Source organism: Oncorhynchus clarkii, chromosome 29, assembly GCF_045791955.1.
Source record: "Oncorhynchus clarkii lewisi isolate Uvic-CL-2024 chromosome 29, UVic_Ocla_1.0, whole genome shotgun sequence".
Lineage (NCBI taxonomy): Eukaryota > Metazoa > Chordata > Actinopteri > Salmoniformes > Salmonidae > Oncorhynchus > Oncorhynchus clarkii.
Genome location: NC_092175.1, coordinates 47,077,673 through 47,097,672, shown reverse-complemented (window position 1 = coordinate 47,097,672; position 20,000 = coordinate 47,077,673). Strand labels below are relative to the sequence as shown.

At 47.3% G+C, this 20,000-nt stretch overlaps 2 protein-coding genes across 2 annotated transcripts in view; both read left to right on the top strand.

Annotated features, from left to right (window-relative positions):
* LOC139388266 (aldolase C, fructose-bisphosphate, b) overlaps window positions 1-5,976 on the top strand; it is a 24,723-nt gene extending 18,747 nt beyond the window's left edge. The window contains exons 7-9 of the mRNA XM_071134824.1: window positions 2,225-2,399; window positions 3,027-3,226; window positions 4,233-5,976. Coding sequence (XP_070990925.1) covers window positions 2,225-2,399; window positions 3,027-3,226; window positions 4,233-4,325 — 468 coding nt within the window. The 3' untranslated portion in view covers window positions 4,326-5,976. The remainder of the gene's footprint in view (window positions 1-2,224; window positions 2,400-3,026; window positions 3,227-4,232) is intronic.
* Window positions 5,977-14,415: 8,439 nt separating this feature from the next.
* Window positions 14,416-20,000, top strand: part of LOC139388499 (phosphatidylinositol glycan anchor biosynthesis, class S) — a 13,658-nt gene continuing 8,073 nt past the window's right edge. Inside the window, exons 1-5 of the mRNA XM_071135196.1 lie at window positions 14,416-14,877; window positions 16,136-16,275; window positions 16,447-16,558; window positions 18,535-18,624; window positions 18,749-18,840. Coding sequence (XP_070991297.1) covers window positions 14,859-14,877; window positions 16,136-16,275; window positions 16,447-16,558; window positions 18,535-18,624; window positions 18,749-18,840 — 453 coding nt within the window. The 5' untranslated portion in view covers window positions 14,416-14,858. The remainder of the gene's footprint in view (window positions 14,878-16,135; window positions 16,276-16,446; window positions 16,559-18,534; window positions 18,625-18,748; window positions 18,841-20,000) is intronic.

The window sequence follows — 20,000 nt, the reverse complement described above, 5'->3', positions numbered from 1 at the left end:
CTGACCCGACCTGGCGACCCTGACCCAACCTGGCGACACTGACCCAACCTGGCGACACTGACCCAACCTGGCGCCCTTTACCCAACCTGGTGCCCTTTACCCAACCTGGCGACCCTGACCCAACCTGGTGCCCTTTACCCAACGTGGCGACCCTGACCCAACCTGGCGCCCTTTACCCAACCTGGCGACCCTGACCCAACCTGGCGTCCTTTACCCAACCTGGCGACCCTGACCGAACCTGGTGCCCTTTACCCAACCTGGCGACCCTGACCCAACCTGGCGACCCTGACCCAACCTGGCACCCTTACCCGACCTGGCGTCCTTACCCAACCTGGCGACCCTGACCCAACCTGGCGACCCTGACCCAACCTGGCGACCCTGACCCAACCTGGCGCCCTTTACCCAACCTGGCGCCCTTACCCAACCTGGCGACTCTGACCCAACCTGGCGACCCTGACCCAACCTGGCGACCCTGACCCAACCTGGCGACCCTGACCCAACCTGGCGCCATTTACCCAACCTGGCGCCCCTGACCCAACCTGGCGACCCTGACCCAACCTGGCGCCCTTTACCCAACCTGGCGACCCTGACCCAACCTGGCGATCCTGACCCAACCTGGCGACCTTGACCCAACCTGGCGACCCTGACCCAACCTGGCGACCCTGACCCAACCTGGCAACCTGTTGAACATGATATTTCGGACCTCCCTCTTTCTCTGTCTCTGTCACGTTCGTTGGAATAATGATCGGACCAAGGTGCAGCTCGATACGGTTTCCACATATTTTATTATAAAGTGAAAACATAGAAAAAACAAAACAATAAACAAACAATGAACCGTGACAACAGAGGTGCTACGTACACTCACTCAAAACAATATCCCACAAACACCAGTGGGAAAAAGAACTACTTAAATATGATCCCCAATTAGAGACAACGATTAACAGCTGCCTCTAATTGGGAATCATACAAAATAAACAACATAGAAAAAACAAAACTAGAACCCTACATAGAAATAATAAACTAGACTGACCCCACAGTCACGCCCTGACCTACTCCACCTGTGGTTTATGGGATTTTGTTTTGAGTTAGTGTACGTAGCACCTCTGTAGTCACGGTTCGTTGTTCGTTTATTGTTTCGTTTTGCTAAGTTTCACTTTTAATAAATCATGTGGAACTCAACATCCGCTGCGCCTTGGTTTGTCTCTACACACAAACGTGACAGAATATCTGTGGTGTACAAGGTCCTATCAGACCACCACGTCTATCTGTCTTTCTGTAGGTTCTGTCTGCGGTGTACAAGGTCCTATCAGACCACCACGTCTATCTGTCTGTCTGTAGGTTCTGTCTGCGATGTACAAGGCCCTATCAGACCACCACGTCTATCTGTCTGTCTGTAGGTTCTGTCTGCGGTGTACAAGGTCCTATCAGACCACCACGTCTATCTGTCTTTCTGTAGGTTCTGTCTGCGGTGTACAAGGTCCTATCAGACCACCACGTCTATCTGTCTGTCTGTAGGTTCTGTCTGCGATGTACAAGGCCCTATCAGACCACCACGTCTATCTGTCTGTCTGTAGGTTCTGTCTGCGGTGTACAAGGCCCTATCAGACCACCACGTCTATCTGTCTGTCTCTAGGTTCTGTCTGCGGTGTACAAGGTCCTATCAGACCACCATGTCTATCTGTCTGTCTGTAGGTTCTGTCTGCGATGTACAAGGCCCTATCAGACCACCACGTCTATCTGTCTGTCTGTAGGTTCTGTCTGCGGTGTACAAGGTCCTATCAGACCACCACGTCTATCTGTCTTTCTGTAGGTTCTGTCTGCGGTGTACAAGGTCCTATCAGACCACCACGTCTATCTGTCTGTCTGTAGGTTCTGTCTGCGATGTACAAGGCCCTACCAGACCACCACGTCTATCTGTCTGTCTCTAGGTTCTGTCTGCGGTGTACAAGGTCCTATCAGACCACCACGTCTATCTGTCTGTCTGTAGGTTCTGTCTGCGATGTACAAGGCCCTATCAGACCACCACGTCTATCTGTCTGTCTCTAGGTTCTGTCTGCGGTGTACAAGGTCCTATCAGACCACCACGTCTATCTGTCTTTCTGTAGGTTCTGTCTGCGGTGTACAAGGTCCTATCAGACCACCACGTCTATCTGTCTGTCTGTAGGTTCTGTCTGCAAAAGTACAAGGCCCTATCAGACCACCATGTCTATCTGTCTGTCTGTAGGTTCTGTCTGCGGTGTACAAGGCCCTATCAGACCACCACGTCTATCTGGAGGGGACCCTGCTGAAGCCCAACATGGTGACTCCCGGACACTCCTGCCCCCAAAAATACACTAACGAGGAGATCGCCATGGCTACGGTCACTGCCCTCCGCCGCACTGTACCCCCTGCCGTCACAGGTACACACAGACACACACACAGACACACAGACTGGCATGCATGCTCACATAGACACACAGACAGACACACACAGACACACAGACTGGCATGCATGCTCACACAGACACACAGACTGGCATGCATGCTCACATAGACACACAGACAGACACACACAGACACACAGACTGGCATGCATGCTCACACAGACACACAGACTGGCATGCATGCTCACACAGACACACAGACTGGCATGCATGCTCACACAGACACACAGACTGGCATGCATGCTCACACAGACACACAGACTGGCATGCATGCTCACACAGACACACAGACTGGCATGCATGCTCACACAGACACTCAGACACACAGACTGGCATGCATGCTCACACAGACACTCAGACACACAGACTGGCATGCTCACATAGACACTTTATATTTGTGTGATTGTTTTACATTCTGTCAATATCTAACTGAATGTGCATCTATCCCTCCCTCCCTCCCTCCCTCCCTCCCTCCCTCCCTCCCTCCCTTCCTTCCTTCCTTCCTTCCTTCATTCCTTCATTCCTTCCTTCCTCTCCCTTCCTCCCTCCCTCCCACCCTTCCTCCCTCCCTCCCTTCCTCCACCCTCCTCCCTCCCTCCTCAGGTGTGACGTTCCTGTCAGGGGGCCAGTCAGAGGAGGAGGCCAGTATTAACCTGAATGCTATCAACACCTGTCCTCTGGGTAAACCCTGGGCCTTGACCTTCTCCTATGGTCGTGCCCTGCAGGCCTCAGCCCTCAACGCCTGGAGAGGAGAGAGAGACAACGAGAAGGCTGCTGCCGAGGAGTTCCTTAAACGGGCTGAGGTGAGTTGAGGAGAGGGGGTGTGGGTACAAAATAACTCTTCAATACAGGACCTTCTATCTAACTCTACATCGGTCTTCTACCACTTATCCATCTCTTCTATCTTTCAATGTAACGCTTCTCCCTCCCCTCCTCCTCTCCTCCCTCTCCACCTCTCCCCCCTCCTCTCCTCCCTCTCCCCCCCTCCCCCCTCCTCTCCTCCCTCTCCCCCCTCCCTCCCTCCTCTCCACCCCTCTCCTCCCTCTCCCCCCTCCTCTCCCCCCTCCTCTCCTCCACCTCCCCCCTCCTCTCCTCCCTCCCCCCCTCCTCTCCTCCCTCTCCCCCCTCCCTCCCTCCTCTCCACCCCTCTCCTCACTCTCCCCCCTCCCCCCTACTCTCCTCCCTCTCCCCCCTCCTCTCCACCCCTCCCCCCTCCTCTCCATCCTCTCCCCCCTCCCCTCCTCTCCTCCCTCTCCACCTCCTCTCCTCCCTCTCCCCCTCCCTCCCTCCTCTCCACCCCTCTCCTCACTCTCCCCCCTCCCCCCTACTCTCCTCCCTCTCCCCCCTCCTCTCCACCCCTCCCCCCTCCTCTCCACCTCTCCCTCCCCCCTCTCCCCCTCCTCTCCCCCCTCCTCTCCTCCCTCCCCCCTCCTCTCCATCCTCTCCCCCCTCCCCTCCTCTCCTCCCTCTCCACCTCCTCTCCTCCCTCTCCCCCCTCCCTCCTCTCCCCCCTCCTCTCCTCCACCTCCTCTCTCCTCTCCTCCACCTCCCCCCTCCTCTCCTCCCTCCCCCCCTCCTCTCCTCCCTCTCCCCCCTCCCTCCCTCCTCTCCACCCCTCTCCTCCCTCTCCCCCCTCCCCCCTACTCTCCTCCCTCTCCCCCCTCCTCTCCTCCCTCCCCCCTCCTCTCCTCCCTCCCCCCTCCACCCCTCCCCTCCCTCTCCCCCCTCCTCTCCTCTCCACCCCTCCCCCCTCCTCTCCTCCCTCCCCCCTCCTCTCCTCCCTCTCCCCCCTCCCCTCCTGTCCTCCAGGTGAACGGTCTGGCTGCCCAGGGGAAGTATGAGTCAACAGGAGACAGCGGAGCGGCAGGACAGTCTCTCTACGTGGCCAATCACGCGTACTGAACACCCCAGGCCACGCCTACATCACAACCCACCGCTGCAGCCCCTCCCCTCACCCACCAACCACAGACCTGCGTTGTCTACCGTATTTTAGAAACAGCATCGTTGTCGTGGCAACATAACAATGTGGTTAATATGAGTATTAATTAGTATGGGGAGTTGATGATGAAGAGGATGCTGAAGGGAGAGAGGGCGGTATCATGAATAAGCTTTATTAAGTCCCAAATGGAGTCCTATTCCCTATATAGACCTGGTCTAAAGTAGTGTACTATATAGGGAATAGGGTGTACAGACCTGGTCTAAAGTAGTGCACTATATAGGGAATAGGGTGCCATAGGGCTCTGGTCTAAAGTAGTGACCAACCAGAGAGAAGATAACATCAGATAGGGACCAATCAGATACTAGATTACATCAAACAGTGACCAACCAGAGTGAAGATAACATCAGATAGGGACCAATCAGATACTAGATTACATCTGACAGACACCAGGGTGTGACGTGTTGAGTTCCAGTTAGGAATGAGTAAGAAGAGAGGGATGAGAGAGGAGGGAGAGAGAGAGGAGGGAGAAAGAGGAGAGAGACAGTGAGAAGAGGGAGAGAGAGGAGGATGAGAGAGGAGGGAGAGAGAGGAGGGAGAGAGAGAGAGGAGGGAGAGTGAGAGAGAGGAGGGAGAGAGTGAGAGGAGGGAGAGAGAGTGAGAGGAGGGAGAGAGAGAGTGAGAGGAGGGAGAGAGAGAGAGGAGGGAGAGAGAGAGAGGAGGGAGAGAGAGATAGGGAGAGAGGAGGGAGAAAGAGGAGAGAGTGAGGAGGGAGAGAGAGAGGAGGGAGAGAGAGAGAAAGGAGGGAGAGTGAGAGGAGGGAGAGAGAGAGTGAGAGGAGGGAGAGAGAGTGAGAGGAGGGAGAGAGAGAGTGAGAGGAGGGAGAGAGAGTGAGAGGAGTGAGAGAGAGAGAGAGAGAGAGAGAGAGAGGAGGGAGAGAAGAGGGAGGGAGAAAGAAGAGGGAGGTAGGGAGAGAGGTACCAATGTCAGCTAGAGACTGAACACAAAGGGTGGAAGGACAGACAGACAAACAGCTAACCACTGACCACCAAGTCTCATCCTCTAACCTCTGTCTTTTTCTCACACACCTAACTATCTAGCTATCAATCAGTCAATCAATCGATCAATAAACTACTGATAATAACTTTATTACTTGCCATCTAAAACAGTTGCTGGGAATGGCCAGTGTGTTTTAACAGTTTGTGTGAATGGCCCAGTGTGTTTTGTTTGTGGGAATGGCCAGTGTGTTGTCTAGGACTACTGCACTTCTCTGATTATAATACTAGCTTTAAAGTACACAATCAATGTGTTATTATGTGTTGTGTTGTGAGAGCGACCCTTGTAGTTATTATGTGATGCTTCTGTGTCTTACTCACCCCCTTTCCCCCACCGGTGGAACAGTCCGGAGGTGAGGGTGAATCCTATTGGCTGGTCTGGGTGGAGTGTGGGGTTTGTAGGGGGGGTCCAGTAAGTCAGTCACTACTGTGTTGGAATACTGTGACGTTTGTTGATGTTCCTTTGTTTGTTTGTTGTTCTCTAAAGCGCTTGCTGTGATGAATAGTGGGGGAAAAAATTAACAGAAAATCTACAATAAATATTACAAAATAGTTAGAAACATTTGATGTGAATCACTTTCTTCTTCCTCCTACTCTGCAGTCAACAAACAGCCTGTCAATCACAACAGTCTGTTATACAGTAGGTTTATACCAGCCTGTCAATCACAATAGTCTGTTATCCAGTTGGTTTATATTGAAATTGAGGCAGTCAGCAAGACTGATCCATCTATTACCAGTACGGTACCAGTCGTTAGAGTCCTGGTTAGCCTCGTCAAAAACCAGGCTTTCCTAAATGTGAAGTCAAACGTAGAAGGTAGAAAAAGGACTAAATAGGGGTGAGAACCCACGGAAAATCAGTGAAGCCTTGCAACACGTCAAACCAATCAAAGACCTCACTACATAAGGTCACCGAATATCAATTATCATTAATTAGATACTCTAGTGGAAGTGGAAAGGTCTAGCAGCAACAACGGCTCAGCCGCAAAGTGGTAGGCCGCACAAGCTCACAGAGCACGTAAAATCGCCTGTCCTCGGTTACAACACTCACTATCGAGTTCCAAACTGCCTCTGGAAGCAACAGCAGCACAATAACTGTTCATCGGGAGCATCATGAAATGGGTTTCCATGGCCGAGCAGCCTCACACAAGCCTAAGATCACCATGCACAATGCCAAGTGTCGGCTGGAGTGGTGTAAAGCTCGCTGCCATAGGACTCTGGAGCAGTGGAAACGCGTTCTGACGGACGAATCTGGGTTACTTCTACGGTGCATTCTGAAAGTATTCAGACCCCTTCACTCTTTCCACGTTTTGTTACGTTACAACCTATTCTACAATGGATTAAATACAAACCCAGATCAATCTTCACACAATACCCCATAATGACATCACAATACCCCATAATGACATCACAATACCCCATAATGACATCACAATACCCCATAATGACATCACAATACCCCATAATGACATTACAATACCCCATAATGCAAAGCAAAAACAGTTTGCTATGAGACTCAACATTGAGCTCAGGTGCATCCTGTTTCCATTGATCATCCTTGAGAAGTTTCTACAACTTGATTGGAGTCCACCTGTGGAAAATTGCAATTGATTGGACATTACTTGGAAAGGCACACACCTGTCTTTATAAGGTCCCACAGTTGACAGTGCATGTCAGAGCAAAAACCAAGCCATATTGTTGAAGGAATTGTCTGTAGAGCTCTGAGGCAGGATTGTGTCGAGGCACAGATCTGGCGAAGGGTACCAAAAATGTCTGTAGCATTGAAGGTCCCAGAGAACACAGTGACCTCTGTCATTCTTAAATGGACGAACTTTGGAACCATCAAGACTCTTCCTAGAGCTGGCCGCCCGGCCAAACTGAGCAATCGGCGGAGAAGGACCTTGGTCAGGGAGGTGACCAAGAACCCGATGGTCACTCTGACAGAGCTCCAGAGTTCCTCTGTGGAGATGGGAGAACCTTCCAGAAGGACAACCATCTCTGCAGCACTCCACCAATCAGGCCTTTATGGTAGAGTGGCCAGAAGGAAGCCACTCCTCAGTAAAATACATGACAGCCCGCTTGGAGTTTGCCAAAAGACACCCAAAGGACTCTGACCATGAGAAACAAGATTCTCTGGTCTGATGAAATCAAGATTGAACTCTTTGGCCTAAATGCCAAGAGTCACATCTGGGAGAAACCAGGCACCGACATGGCCACGTTAGCTACGGACCAGCGACATGACCACGTTAGCAACGGACCAGCGACATGACCACGTTAGCTACCGACCAGCGACATGACCACGTTAGCTACGACCAGCGACATGACCACGTTAGCTACCGACCAGCGACATGACCACATTAGCAACGGACCAGCGACATGACCACGTTAGCTACCGACCAGCGACATGACCACGTTAGCTACCGACCAGCGACATGGCCACGTTAGCTACGGACCAGCGTCATGACCACGTTAGCTACGGACCAGCGACATGACCACGTTAGCAACGGACCAGCGACATGACCACGTTAGCTACGGACCAGCGACATGACCACGTTAGCAACGGACCAGCGACATGACCACGTTAGCTACCGACCAGCGACATGACCACGTTAGCTACTGACCAGCGACATGACCACGTTATCTACGGACCAGCGACATGACCACTTTAGCTACCGACCAGCGACATGACCACGTTATCTACGGACCAGCGACATGACCACGTTAGCTACCGACCAGCGACATGACCACGTTAGCAACGGACCAGCGACATGACCACGTTAGCTACGGACCAGCGACATGGCCACATGACCACGATTACAAAAAGAAAACCAGCCCTGTCGCGGACACCGACATCTTGCTCCCAGACAAACTAAACAACTTCTTTGCTCACTTTGAGGACAATACAGTGCCACTAACACGGCCCACTACCAAAACCTGCGGGCTCTCCTTCACAGCCAACGTGAGTAAAACATTTAAAAATGTTAACCCTCGCTAGGCTGCCGGCCCAGACGGCATCTCTAGCCACGTCCTCAGAGCATGCGCAGACCAGCTGGCTGGTGTGTTTACGGACATTTTCAATCTCTCCCTATCCCAGTGTGCTGTTCCCAGGGCCAACATTGTTCCTGTTCCCAAGAAAGCGAAGGTAATTTAAATAAATGACTATCGTAGCATTCACTTCCGTCATCATGAAGTGCTTTGAGAGACTAGTCAAGGATCATATCACCTCCACCCTACCTGACACCTAGACCCACTCCAATTTGCTTACCGCCCCAATAGGTCCACAGACAACGCAATCACACAGCACACTGCCCTAACCCACCTGGACAAGAGGAATACCTATGTAAGAATGCTGTTCATTGACTACAGCTCAGCAGGTAACACCATAGTACCCTCCAAACTCGTCATCAAGCTCGAGACCCTGGGTCTCGACCTCACCCTGTGCAACTGGGTCCTGGACTTTCTGACGGGCCGCCCCCAGGTGGTGAGGGTAGGAAACAACATCTCAACCCCGCTGATCTTCAACACTACTCCCTGTTCACCCATGACTGCGTGGCCATGCACGCCTCCAACTCAATAATCAAGTTTGCAGACGACACTACAGTGGTAGGCTTGATTACCAACAACAACGAGACGGCTTACAGGGAGGAGGTGAGGGCCCTCGGAGTGTGGTGTCAGGAATATAATCTCACACTCAAAGTCAACAAAACAAAGGAGATGATTGTGGACTTCAGGAAGCAGCAGAAGGAGCACCCCCCCCCCCCTATCCACATTGTCGGGACAGTAGTGGAGAAGGTGGAAAGTTTTAAGTTCCTCAGCGTACACATCATGGACAAACTAAAATGGTCCACCCACACAGACAGCATGGTGAAGAACGCGCAACAGCACCTCTTCAACTTCAGGACACTGAATAAATTTGGCTTGTCACCAAAAACAATCACAAACTTTATCACCGCCTGGTATGGCAACTGCTCCACCTACAACTGTAAGGCTCTCCAGAGGGTAGTGAGGTCTGCACAACGCATCACCGGGGGAAAACTACCTGCCCTCCAGGACACCTACACCACCCGATGTCACAGGAAGGCCAAAAAGATCATCAAGGACAACAACCACCCAAGCAACTGCCTGTTCACCCCGCTATCATCCAGAAGGCGAGGTCAGTACAGGTGCATCAAAGCTGGGACCGAGAGACTGAAAAACAGCCTCTATTTCAAGGCCATCAGACGGTTAAACTTCTTAGTGATCCCTTCGCGCGCCAATCCCGTTAACGGGATTGATTTGACAACACCCAGTGAAATAGCAGCGTGCCAAATTCAAAAACAGAAATACTCATAATAATAATTAATCATACAAGTGTTATACATCGGTTTAAAGATGAACTTCTTGTTAATCCAGCCACAGTGTCAGATTTCAAAAAGGCTTTATGGCGAAAGCAAACCATGCGATTATCAGCACCCCATCAAACAAACACATGACAGTCATATATCAACCTCAGAAATAACTATATAATTCACCTTCACCTTACCTTTGAAGATCTTCTTCTGTTGGCACTCCATTATGTCCCATAAACATCACAAATGGTCCTTTTGTTCGATAAAGTCCTTCTTTATATCCCCAAAATGTCAATTTATTTGGCGTGTTTGATTCAGAAAATACACTGGTTCCAACTCCCCCAACATGACTACAAATGATCTAATAAGTTACGTGTAAACTTGGTCCAAACATTTCAAACAACTTTCCTATTCCAACTTTAGGTATTTTTTCAACGTAAATAAATGATAAAATTTAAGACGGAATAAACTGTGTTCAATACCGGACGAAAACAAAGTGGAGGTAGCTTTCAGGTCGCGCGCCCCAACCACAACAGTACACTAGACTCGACTCCCAGAAAGAAAATGGCTACTTCTTCATTTCTCAAAGGAAAAACATCAACCAATTTCTGAAGACTGTTGACATCTAGTGGAAGCTATAGGAACTGCAAGAAAGTGCCATAGAAATCTAAGGCGGTGATTGACAGAGTCGGAAGCCTTGGCCAAGTCGATGAAGATGGCTGCACAGTACTGTCTTTCATCGATGGTGGTTATGATATCATTTAGGACGTTGAGCCAGATTGCATCGTGGAGAAGGTACGGTTTGATACGAAGTGGTCAGTGATCTGTTTGTTAAATTGGCGTTCTAAGATTTTAGAAATGGATATACAGTTTACAGGTTTACATACCTTAACCAAATACATTTAAACTCAGTTTTTCACAATTCCTGACATTTAATCCTCGTAATCATTCCCTGTTGTATGTCAGTTAGGATCACCACTTTATTTTAAGAATGTGAAATGTCAGAATAATAGTAGAGATAATTATTTATTTCTTTCAGCACTTTCCCAGTGGGTCAGAAGTTTGCATACACTCAATTAGTATTTGGTAGTGTTACAGTATAACTTTAGACCGTCCCCTTGCCCATACCCGGGCACGAACCAGGGACCCTCTGCACACATCAACAACAGTCACCCACGAAGCATCATTACCCATCGCTCCACAAAAGCCGCGACCCTTGCAGAGCAAGGGGAACCACTACTTCAAGGTCTCAGAGCAAGTGACGTCCCCGATTGAAACGCTATTTAGCGCGCACCGCTAACTAAGCTAGCCGTTTCACATCCGTTACAGTAGCATTGCCTTTAAATTGTTTAACTTGGGTCAAACATTTTGGGTAGCCTTCCACAAGCTTCCCACAATAAGTTGTGGGAATGTTGGCCCATTCCTCCTGACAGAGCTGGTGTAACTGAGTCAGGTTTGTAGGCCTCCTTGCTCGCACATTCTTTTTCAGTTCTGCCCACACATTTTCAATAGGATTGAGGTCAGGGCTTTGTGATGACACTCCAATACGTTGACTTTGTTGTCCTTAAGCTATTTTGCCACAACTTTGGAAGTATGCTTGGGGTCATTGTCCATTTGGAAGACCCATTTGCTACCAAGCTTTAACTTCCTGACTGATGTCTTGAGATGTTGCTTCAATATATCCATATAATTTTTCTATCTAATGATGCCATCTATTTTGTGAAGTGCACCAGTCCCTCCTGCAGCAAAGCACCCCCACAACATGATGCTGCCACCCCCGTGCTTCACGGTTGGGATTGTGTTCTTCGGCTTGCAAGCCTCCCCCTTTTTCCTCCAAAGATGACGATGGTCATTATGGCCGAACAGTTCTATTTTTGTTTCATCAGACCAGAGGACATTTCTCCAAAAAGTACAATCTTTGTCCCCATGTGCAGTTGCAAACCGTAGTCTGGCTTTTTTATGGCGGTTTTGGAGCAGTGGCTTCTTCCTTGCTGAGCGGCCTTTCAGGTTATGTCGATATAGGACTCGTTTTACTGTGGATATAGATACTTTTGTACCTGTTTCCTCCAGCATCTTCACAAGGTCCTTTGCTGTTCTTCTGTGATTGATTTGCACTTTTCGCACCAACGTACGTTCATCTCTAGGAGACAGAATGCGTCTCCTTCCTGAGTGGTATGACGGCTGCGTGATCCCATGGTGTTTATTCTTGCGTACTATTGTTTGTACAGATGAACGTGGTACCTTCAGGGGTTTGGAAATTGCTCCCAAGGATGATCCAGACTTGTCGAGGTCTACAATTTTCTTTCTGAGGTCTTGGCTGATTTCTTTTCATTTTCCCATGATGTCAAGCAAGGGGGCATTTTGTTTGAAGGTAGGCCTTGAAATACATCCACAGGTACACTTCCAATTGACTCAAATGATGTCAATTAGCCATCAAAAGCTTCTAAAGCCATGACATAATTTTCTGGAATTTTCCAAGCTGTTGAAAGGCACAGTCAACTTAGTGTATGTAAACTTCTGACCCACTGGAATTGTGATACAGTGAATTATAAGTGAAATAATCTGTCTGTAAACAATTGTTGAAAAAATTACTTGTCATGCACAAAATAGATGTCCTAACCGACTTGCCAAAACTATAGTTTGTTTTAACAAGACATTTGTGGAGTGGTTGAAAAAATAGTTTTACGAGATGGGGAGGGGGGGCAGGGGTAGGTTGACTTCAGGTCTCCACACTGGAAGCCCGAGTTAGGGGGAGCGGGGGTAGGTTGACATCAGGTCTCCCCTTTGGAAGCCCGAGGTAGGGGGAGCGGGGGTAGGTTGACCTCAGGTCTCCCCACTCACTGGAAGCCTGAGTTAGGGGGAGCGGGGGTAGGTTGACCTCAGGTCTCCCCACTAGAAGCCCAAGGTAGGGGGAGCGGGGGAATCTATCAAATAGCACACCTCTAACTTTGTACAGTACTAATGCAATTAATAAAATCAGTCACACTACAAAATGCTACCAAATAAACCACAATTAATTCATAATACTGTGAATATATAGTTTCACAGACATATTGTTGCATTTTTTTCTGGTTTGTGCGAAATGGCTAATAATAATATAAAACCAGTCTGTCTGCACATCACCAAGGTGAATTGGTTTAGTCTTGACTCTTGGTTGACAGTGTTGGGGGATGGGTAATGTATTGATGCTCGAGTGCCAAATCAACACAAATTTGTTTCTATTTGTCTTTGTTACTTCTTTTTGGTATTTATGAGTCTTATTTTTGTATATATTTGTATATTTATATAGTTTTAAATGTCATGAATATTTATTTGTGTAGTTCCAAATGTCTGAATAAAAATTACATCTAGATTACACTGTTCACAATCTTAGCTAGCAGTCATCATCATGAATCAAGTCTACAGGCAAATCTTTTTTAATCCTTGTCATATGAAGAGAAATAGTGAAGAAAAAATATAGATAAAACGTATCTGTGCTTATCGGCCATTGGACATTAACATCACAACAAGTTGGAATTCGCAAATTCAACAAGGAGTTGTTTGGAAGGAATCGGTGTCTAACCGCAGGAAGGAAGTCAGACCGGGAAAATACGTTTTGAACAGTCGTCCAACTCAGAATTGTAAATCTTTTTCTTTGATGACAAAATTTGCCAACGAAGGACCGCCGCGCACAGCAATAACCTGCCCAGGGACTGCGGTTGAAAATTAGCCGGCACTTTTACTGAAACGTTGATTAATGTGCACTGTCCCTGTAAAAATAAAAATAAACTCAAACTCAAACTCACTCAAGGTGAGTCCAAAAATGTCTTATAATGCTGCTGCATAAATGATGCAATACGCCAGGGAGATATGGTCAGCTATATCAGATATGTTTATTTAAAAGGCAGTAAATGAGTCGGAATGAACTGTTTCGCTGCCAGACAAGGCTCCGCTGATAGCCAGGTGTAGCGGTGGTAAGGATTCACTCCATGGTGCTGAACAGAAAGCTCTGCTGTTGGGACAGCTTTATGTCGGCCCTAAACATTTGTGGGCGCCGTTTGTCGTCGTTATAGTGCAATTAATGTATTGTTTAGTGTTGTGTAGTGACTTTGCTAGTATGCATCTCAACAACAACAACAAAAATGTTAGTTTGCCCCACTAAGATTTACAAGCTAAAATTGCCACTGGATATGTTCCAACACTAGCCAATCGTAGCCATCCTTCCAAATATGGTCTTGGAAGTCTGGAGAAATCCAGTATAAGATTCTGGGTTTGAATGGGAGTTGGTTTTTGTTCAAACCTTTGTCTAGCTACCTAACTTGTTGATACGTTGAATCACGTTGGTAACTACTGGGTTTGGAGCGAAAACCTAAAGGATGGTAGATCTCCAGGAACAAAGTTGGTCAGCCTTGCAACCGGGATTTGGGATTTGTACAAAATAAATAAAAGTAGAGAACAGTAAATCATCAAATAATCTGAACCAATTATGCTAATCGGTTACGTTAACAATCCGTTTTAATACCCCCAGAAATTATGAAGCGATGAAGACCACCTGGAAAGTACCCGTGTAAACCTGCGACGCGCCCGCGGGAAAGCAACGCAACCGCAGCCTAGCAATGAACGCACCCGAGTCGACCTGCATCCTGGAACGCACCCGAAACGACCTGCATCCTGGAACGCAACCACGGTCTAGCAATGCCACATAAACTAGCCAGCTGGGCCACGAGTAGTCGGAGTCTCGCGTTATTGTCAGTACAGTACATTTACATCACGATATGAAACGTTGATTTTGGACCTTCTGATCAACTACGAATAGGTCAGGTGGCGCTCCACTGTCTGATTCATATCGCTTGATTTCTGGTGATAGTTGTCGATTTTATCGACTGATTGTAATTGTATGGGGTGTGCAGTTACCAATGACTCCGGGTAGGCCGTCATTGTAAAAAAGAATAATTTGTTCTTATTTAACTGACCTGCCTAGTTAAATAAAGGTTAAATAAAAGAAGACGGACGAGAATCTCCCCTAGATATTTAAAGCCCGCCTTTTGATTTGTGATTGGGTAAGATGTAGGGGGAATAGCGAGTTTTCCATTGGACAGCTGTCCTGTCCTTCCAGCCCTGCCCAGTTGCATGGACAGAGATGGCGGCGATAGAAGTGGGTGAGTGAAGCGACTGACACAATAATGCGTCGTTTTCTTTAAACTACCGCAGTTTTAGCGCTATAAAACACACACATTTAGAACAGTATATTCAGAAGAGAATGAATTAGGCAGCGTTTATAGACTATTTGTAGATATGTTTTTGTTTCATAGTTGTAGTGTTGTGCCCAGAGAGTTGTCTGTCTAGCTTTCCCAGTCATAGCCGATAACTACCGGGGCCTTTCTATTAACCGACCCGACGCTCGGTCTGAACGTTAACTCGAGGTACGGTTTTGGAAACATAAGGAACGTACCCTTTCATATCAGCGAGAAATAATCATTTTCAAAAAACAAAAAGTTAAATTACTACACATCTTTTTTTTATTAGGGTTAGTTCTCCCATACGGCCATATGTCCATGTTACTGCGCTTGTTTACGGAAGGCAGAGTTGACCACAGTGCTAATTATCTAGTGTGCTCCGAACATCTATGTAAAGGTAACGTTAACTAGGGAGGAAGTGTAGTTCCTCGGCTGGATGCCCACAGCCTTAGATGACCCGTCAGTAGATGACCCGTCAGTAGATGTCCTGTCAGTAGATGACTGTAATGTCCCGGCAGTAGATGGTTGTAAATGACCCGTCAGTAGATGGCAGTAGATAACCCGTCAGTAGATGTCCTGTCAGTAGATGACTGTAATGTCCCGGCAGTAGATGGTTGTAAATGACCCGTCAGTAGATGGCAGTAGATAACCCGTCAGTAGATGTCCTGTCAGTAGATGACTGTAATGTCCCGGCAGTAGATGGTTGTAAATGACCCGTCAGTAGATGGCAGTAGATAACCCGTCAGTAGATGTCCTGTCAGTAGATGACTGTAATGTCCCGGCAGTAGATGGTTGTAAATGACCCGTCAGTAGATGGCAGTAGATAACCCGTCAGTAGATGTCCTGTCAGTAGATGACTGTAATGTCCCGGCAGTAGATGGTTGTAAATGACCCGTCAGTAGATGGCAGTAGATAACCCGTCAGTAGATGTCCTGTCAGTAGATGACTGTAATGTCCCGGCAGTAGATGGTTGTAAATGACCCGTCAGTAGATGGCAGTAGATAACCCGTCAGTAGATGTCCTGTCAGTAGATGACTGTAATGTCCCGGCAGTAGATGGTTGTAAATTACCCGTCAGTAGATGGCAGTAGATAACCCGTCAGTAGATGGCTGTAGATGACCCACAGGCCGTGGATCACTCTCTGATTCCCTAGTAGTCTAATATAATGTGTGTGTTGCAGAGCGTCACCGAGGGCGTCTGGCGGCCCTGGCCATAGCAGTGGTGGTGATCGCTGTGGGAGTTCCCTTGTGGTGGAAGACCACTGAGACATACAGGGCATGGCTACCTGTCACCCAGATCAACCAGCTAGCTCAGCTGCAGGTAACACAGCTGTGTGTGTGTGTGTGTGTGTGTGTGTGTGTGTGTGTGTGTGTGTGTGTGTGTGTGTTGCGCACGCGCGTGTGAGAGAGAGTTAACAGAGCTGTGTGTGTGTGCAGGTTAACAGAGCTGTGTGTGTGTGTGTGCAGGTTAACAGAGCTGTGTGTGTTACAGCTACAGTTGAGTGTGGAAGTGGAGGTGGTGTTCTCTAGAGGAACTCTGACTGCTGAACACCAGAAGAAGATTGATCCCACACACACACGCCTGGAGGAGCACCCTGTGGACGGTGAGAGGGGAGGGGGTGGTTCTGGAGATGCCACGAGGGATGGGGGGTGGTTCTGGAGATGCCACGAGGGGTGGGGGGTGGTTCTGGAGATGCCACGAGGGGTGGGGGGTGGTTCTGGAGATGCCACCAGGGGTGGGGGGTGGTTCTGGAGATGCCACGAGGGGTGGGGGGTGGTTCTGGAGATGCCACGAGGGGTGGGGGGTGGTTCTGGAGATGCCACCAGGGGTGGATCTACAAGGCTGTTATTATTATTGTTAATAAAAATACAAATAAAAAAAAACACCTTTATTTAACCAGGTGGCTAGTTGAGAAAAAGTTATCATTTACAACTGCGACCTGGCCAAGAGAAAGCAAACAGTGTGACACATACAACAACAGAGTTACATATGGAGTAAACAATAAACAAGCCAATGACACAGTAGAAAAAATAAAGTCTATAAACAATGTGTGCAAAAGGCATGAGGAGGTAAGGCAATAAATAGGCCATAGGAGCAAATAATTACAATTTAGCAGATTAACACTGGAGTGATAAATTATCAGATGGTCATGTGCAAGTAGAGATATTGGTGTGAAAAAGAGCAGAAAAGTAAATAAATAAAAACAGTATGGGGATACTAAGACTACTATTAATTATTGTAAAACTAACAATCTGAAGGAGATCAAGAAGAAGGAGATTATTATTATTATAAATATTATATTGATGACAATTTGAAACAGTGTCAACAACACTAAATAAATGATAAATAATACCAGAGAAGCTGTTCTGACAAAACAAAAAGTAAAGCCTTTATTTCAACAAAGACTAAAAACAGCCACATTTGTGAACTTGTTTATCCAACATGTTGTGGTTGTGGGAGTCTTGGTGCTCAGGGAATCAGTAGGCTATTGAACAAACACTCAAACAGGCAACAGAAGCAGGATCTGTCTTATTTCTGTAGAAAAATACAGATGATTTATAAAGCCAGGCACATTTTAACAGTTAGACTAGTGATTCTAGACCTAATTAAGTTATGGTTTCCTCTCTCATCACTTTTCTTAGACAATTTAAGGAAATGGCTGTTTCCTCGTCTCCTAACTCCACTGCTGCCTCATTGTTCTCAACACCAATATGCTGGTTCACTATTATGCACATAGCAACATGGTCTAGGACAGGGGTACTCAAGTCTTACCCTACGAGGTCCAGAGCCTGCTGGTTTTCTGTTTTACCTGATAATTGCACAATTAAAAAATGCATTGGAACTGGCTTCGAGGTCCAGATTTGAGTTTGAGGGGTCTAGGAAAAGGTACCAATTCAACAGTGCACTGATGTGTTTCAGAACCATGGACAGCGACCACTATCCAGCTTCGGGATAAAATAATATTTCTTAATGATTCACCATTGTTGTTACGTAATATAACATGTTGTGGTAATATATGATGTTAATATAACCATATACAATTTCAATAGCACGTCTTAGACTGATGGACTGTGCCATCCCCACGGCTTCCAGAATGGAGTAGTCCACTCAGACAGGAGCCAATCAGAAAGGTGTCTTAGACTGATGGACTGTGCCATCCCCACGGCCTCCACAATGGATTAGTCCACTCAGACAGGAGCCAATCAGACAGGTTTCTTAGACTGATGGACTGTGCCATCCCCACGGCCTCCACAATGGATTAGTCCACTCAGACAGGAGCCAATCAGACAGGTGTCTTAGACTGATGGACTGTGCCATCCCCACGGCCTCCACAATGGATTAGTCCACTCAGACAGGAGTCTTGTACACCATTATTTGTTTTGCTACTGCCTGACTAAAGAAATCTGTCAACCAACAGCCGCTCAACCAATCAATAAATATGGGGTCAGCCCTACTAAATATTAACATCACTCTCTCCCCCGCTCTCTCTCCCACCCTCTGTCCATCCCTCTGTCCATCCCTCTGTCCCTCCCTCTCTCTCCCTTGCCTCCCCTCTTTCCCATATCCGCCCCCCTCCAGAGACCACAGTGTTGAGTTACAGGTATGAGACTAGATACAGGACAGCTACCATCATGGAAGAAGATGCTCTGAACCAGCCCACTGCAGCAGGTCAGTGGCTGCCTCAGCCTATCAGCTGGGTGGCGTTTCATCAGATCAAGAATACAAACTGTCATTATTTATCATCTCTCTCTCCCTCCTCACATTCATCTCGCTCTCTCGGTCCCCCCCGCAGAGACGGATGAGTCTCTTCATCTGCTCAGTGAGAGCCCCTGTGGCTCCGTGGTCATCTATGTGGTCCCAGAATCCTCCACACTGCTACCTGAGGTGAGAACACAAATACACGTAATATTTGATTATCTTGAATGTGCGTTTGTCTATAATATTGCGTGTGTATGTGTGTTTTATATACAGTCAAAAGTTACCTACTCATTCAAGGGTTTTCTTCATTTTTTACTATTTCTACATTGTAGAATAATAGTGAAGACATCAAAACTATGAAATAACACATATGGAATCATGTAGTAACCAAAAAAGTGTTAAACAAATCAACATTTATATTATATTTGAGATTCTTCAAAGTATCCACCCTTTGCCTTGATGACAGCTTTGCACACTCTTGGAATTCTCTCCCCTGGAATGCATTTCAATAAACAGGTGTGCCTTGTTAAAAGTTAATTTGTGGAATTTATTTCGTTAATGAATTTCAGCCAATCAGTTGTGTTGTGAGAAGGTAGGGGTGGTATAATGAAGACAGCCGTATTTGGTAAAAGACCCAGTCCATATTATGTAAAGAACAGCTCAAATAAGCAAAGAGAAACGACAGTCCATCATTACTTTAAGACATGAAGGTCAGTCAATACGGAACATTTCAAGAACTTTGAACGTTTCTTCAAGTGCAGTAGCAGAAACCATCAAGGACTATGATGAAACTGGCTCTCATGAGGACCGCCACAGGAAATTAAGACCCAGGGTTACCTCTGCTGCAGAGGATAAGTTCATTAGGGTTAACAGCCCAAATAAATGCTTCACAGAGTTCAAGTAACAGACACATCTCAACATCAACTGTTCAGAGGAGACTGTGTGAATCAGGCCTTCATGGACAAATTGCTGCAAAGAAACCACTACTAAAGGACACCAATAAGACGAAGAGACTTCCTTGGGCCAAGAAACATGAGCAATGGACATTAGACTGGTGGAAATCTGTCCTTTGGTCTGACGAGTCCAAATTTGAGATTTTTGGTTCCAACCGCCGTGTCTTTGTGAGTGATGGAAAAGCAGCCAATAAGTGCTCAGCAGATGTGGGAACTCCTTCAAGACTGTTGGAATAGCATTCCTCATGAAGCTGGTTGAGAGAATGCCAAGAGTGTGCAAAGCTGTCATCAAGGCAAAGGGTGGCTACTTTGAAGAATCTAAAATATAAATTATTATTTTGATTTGTTTAACACTTTTTTTTTGGTTACTACATAATTCCACATGTGTTATTT